General features: G+C 42.0%; 1 protein-coding gene across 1 annotated transcript; it reads left to right on the forward strand.

Moving 5' to 3' along the window:
• The first annotated feature begins 1,431 nt into the window (after positions 1 to 1,431).
• LOC124697268 lies at positions 1,432 to 2,597 on the forward strand. Its single transcript, XM_047229885.1, has 4 exons — positions 1,432 to 1,440; positions 1,542 to 1,749; positions 2,084 to 2,165; positions 2,486 to 2,597. The coding sequence occupies exons 1-4, from the start codon at positions 1,432 to 1,434 to the stop codon at positions 2,523 to 2,525; spliced, it is 339 nt and encodes a 112-aa protein (XP_047085841.1). The 3' UTR covers positions 2,526 to 2,597.
• Positions 2,598 to 3,772: the final 1,175 nt, after the last annotated feature.

The following is a 3,772-nucleotide window of genomic DNA, read 5'->3' on the forward strand; positions in this document are numbered from 1 at the left end:
CTATGTGTAATTTATAAGATGGGAGTATTTCTGGTTAATCGGTTATACTGTAGCAATCATGATAGGAGGTGTAACGCATCATAATTTCCCTAGCTTTAATCTACTAGATGGAAATTTTCTAGATCGTAGATGTAATACATATGTCATTTTTCTAGGTCTAAATTCTTTAGATGGGAGTTTTTCTGGCTCCTAGATGGAACACGTGTTAATTTTTGTAGGTCAAATCTGTTACATTGTAGCAATGATAACATGAGGATTTTGACACGCTATAATTTCCCTGGGTAAAATCTATCAGATGGGAGTTTTTCTACTATGTCGTTGTAACACATGTCAATTTTCTAGCAGTAAACATTTTTTCTAGCCTGCAGATGTAGCATATGCCAACTTTTTTGTAGGATAAATCAGTTACATTGTAGGAATTATGACATGATGTAACACATGGTAATTTTATGACTAGATGGTACTCTTTCTGCTGTAACCGATTTTTGCTACTACTAACATACTACTGTTGTTTTTTTTTTCAATCATGCATGCCTCATTTTTTTACTACATGTTATTCTTCCTACATCTTTTACTAGATGTTACTCTTCCTCTACTTTACAGGAAATGTTCCATCCTTTTGTTGATTGGATGTGATCTGAAATTAGATGTACCTGCATGCTGATGTTTATATGCGGTTAAAGTAGATGTAGCACGGATTTCAGATCACGAGACCATCCCGATTAGATGTTCAGATTTTACTTGCTCAACTATGAATCCATGCATGTATCATACACAAGAATAGCAAGGTGTAACTGTTAAGTTTGTTAGAGAAGAAGGTGCCGTGGGGGAAAATTATAGGTGGTCCGTGTCCCGATGGAGGAAGGGGATTTTTGCTGGGATGAGATGTAACTGTTCGAAATTATCCGTGTGGTCTCGTGTCCCGATGGAGGAAGGGGATTTTTGTTGGGATGAGATGTAATCTGCTCGAAATTATCTATGTTCTTGTTGTTGTTCTTCTCTTTTGTTCGGTTTGAGATCTTGATGTAACACCCCGGTCTTGTTTCTGCTGTTCTTCTCCTCTCGTCGTTTGGTACTTTGGTTGATTTTCCGAATGTAACTGGACTGAGGATTTAATTTCGTTTGGTTGAAGATGTGATCCGATGGGGATTTGGCGAGAAAAGGTGTTGTTTTGTACATCCGGGTTGTGGTCCCGCACGCGTTTAATGCCAGGAGGGCTTCTCTCCGGCGAGCCAGCTATTTCTTTCTATTTCAGGAAAGTGTGGTCCCTCTGTGTTGCTTTTTATGGTAATTTCGGACTGACCTCACGTTAGGTAGAAATCAAGGTCGACCTCGGTGTAGCATGGCCCTTGAACGCAAAATCTATTCCGAAGCCGACCTCGTTCTTTGCTTCCAGCGAGGTCACGGCCATTGCCGCTCGATTCCGATCGGATGGTGCGGGTGAACCGTTGTTCCACGCCAGGTAGGGCCAGTGCCACGACACAACACACGCACACCTCTCTTCTCTAGTCTCTCTATCCGCCTATCCGATTCCTCTCAAGATTCCCCACTCGCTGCCCCGATGTGCCGCCGCCACCTGCTGCTCCGGCTGCCGCCGACCGCATCCGCCGCCGCTGCTCGCTGGCCCAGCTCCGCCCGAGTCTCCTCCCTCGAATCCCCACCGCCGCGACACAGCTCTGCTACCCGGAGCGGCGCTCCCTGCTACTCCTCTTCAGCCGTATCTGCATGCTTTCCTCGTCGGATTTCCAGGTCTGCACCATAATCGGCTCTTGATCTGGACATTATTCAACTACTCGCCCTAATTTTCGTTCCTTTCCCCCTTGTGTGTGTACGAGATCATCTGTCGAAGATAAAAAAAAGCGGGCCGGTGAGACCGGTGTTCATCTGATGATTTGATTTGTTTGGATCACATTGACATCAGGTCAGCACACGTGCGCCTCACTCATGGTCTCATGCCATCTCCATAGAGGATAGAGTTATAGCTAACATGCGCATGTGTTTATTTACATAACTGACTCGAGCGCATTTTATTGGCTTTTCAGATTGTCCCAAATTACTGGATGTAATTTCTGCATGCTTGTAGATGTGATTCACTTCATGTTCTCCAAGGTTGGCTCTGACTTAACCATGGATGCTACATGCAGAAAACTATTTTCAGTATTCAGGTAAAATTTGGGTCCTCGTTTGTCTCTGTGTAAATACAACGAATATGTGAGACTAAAGCTAATATTCATGTGATGGCATACATGTCACTTAAAGAACAACTCAATTTTTAGTGTTGTTTTTTAGATTCTCAGGGAGACATCTCCCCGGTTCCATTTCATATGATAAAATGAAACCAAAGTTCAACACACTCTACACCTCACTGCTTACAAGCACCCAAACCACAGCTAATGTTGGTTTTTTAGTGTTGTTTTTTAGTGTTGTCGAGTGTAGAATGGAACAATCTTCAAACTTTCTTCAGTTCTATCTGTTATGTTTTCAGGAGAAGGGTCCTCTGTTTACTAAATCAGACAACAAAGTGAAGAAGGCTACTATCGGCTTTTGTGCTAGAACTCCAAAACGGCAAAAATATGTGAAGGTGACAAGGAGGAAGTTAGAGGCCGAGCGGTACAAGCTGAATGTACACGCTAGCTTTCCCATTCAAGATAGTAGCGGCTCAGCGGTGCCATTCTTCGTGGTGAGAGCGGTAAGGTAACGCTGTCAGCTTGGGGTCGTCCTAAGGAATGTATGTCGGTTAAATACAATTCAACAGGGAGATGCAACTTGTTAAACGATTTTGACTGTGATGTTAGTGCAATTTTTGTCGCGGCGTAACTCACCAAGATGTTAGTTAAATTATATTGCGATGTAACTCACCCGGGATGGTAGCTTTTTTTTTTATCACCAACGTAACTTACAGGGATGTTGATTAAATTACCATGATGTAACTCACGTGTGATGTTAATTAAATTATGGCGATGTAACTCACGTGGGATGGTAGTTTTTTTTTTATCATCAACGTAACTTGTCGGGATGTTAGTTAAATTAGTGCGATGTATCTACTTTGTCTAGTATTTTTTATTCAAGCGAGGATTTGTTTGATGAAGGCATATATGCTTGCTCTATCTCGTCATGGTGCTATCCACGAAACTTAGGTTAGTTTTTTCCCTAGTGTATTAAAATGGCGAACTTCAAGTTATGCCATCCTTTTTCCAGGTTCCGTGCCATGGTTCTATGATTTGATTGTGTAAGCTGAGGCATGACATTGGGACAACTTGATCGGTGCATTGTTATGTCATGTAATTTTTTTAGATGTAATCCCTTTTTTAGTTCGGATTTAGATGTATGTTTTCATGCCCCGTAGATGTTTCAGGTTTACACATATATGTAACAGATATGTAGCTTTGCTACGTGTACTTTATTAGATGGGATTTTCCTCTAGCTAGGGTATCCCTGTAGATGTAACACATATTTTTATAGCGAGTACTGCTGCAAGTAAGACAAATTCCATCTGATGCTTGTCCGATGTTTCCATCCAGCCGTGTGTATTCTATTTGCTGGACCGCCAAGGCAGGGCACCGTAGCTTTCTGACTTGGTGAAGCCAAGTCACAGAAGCTGCGCCAAGGAAAGGAATGGTCGTACACATATGGATAGAAAACTTCATATGCACAACATTTTTTTATAGCTTTTGCTATGTGTAATTTATAAGATGGGAGTATTTCTGGTTAATCGGTTATACTGTAGCAATCATGATAGGAGGTGTAACGCATCATAATTTCCCTAGCTTTA

Source organism: Lolium rigidum, chromosome 3, assembly GCF_022539505.1.
Source record: "Lolium rigidum isolate FL_2022 chromosome 3, APGP_CSIRO_Lrig_0.1, whole genome shotgun sequence".
Classification (NCBI taxonomy): domain Eukaryota; kingdom Viridiplantae; phylum Streptophyta; class Magnoliopsida; order Poales; family Poaceae; genus Lolium; species Lolium rigidum.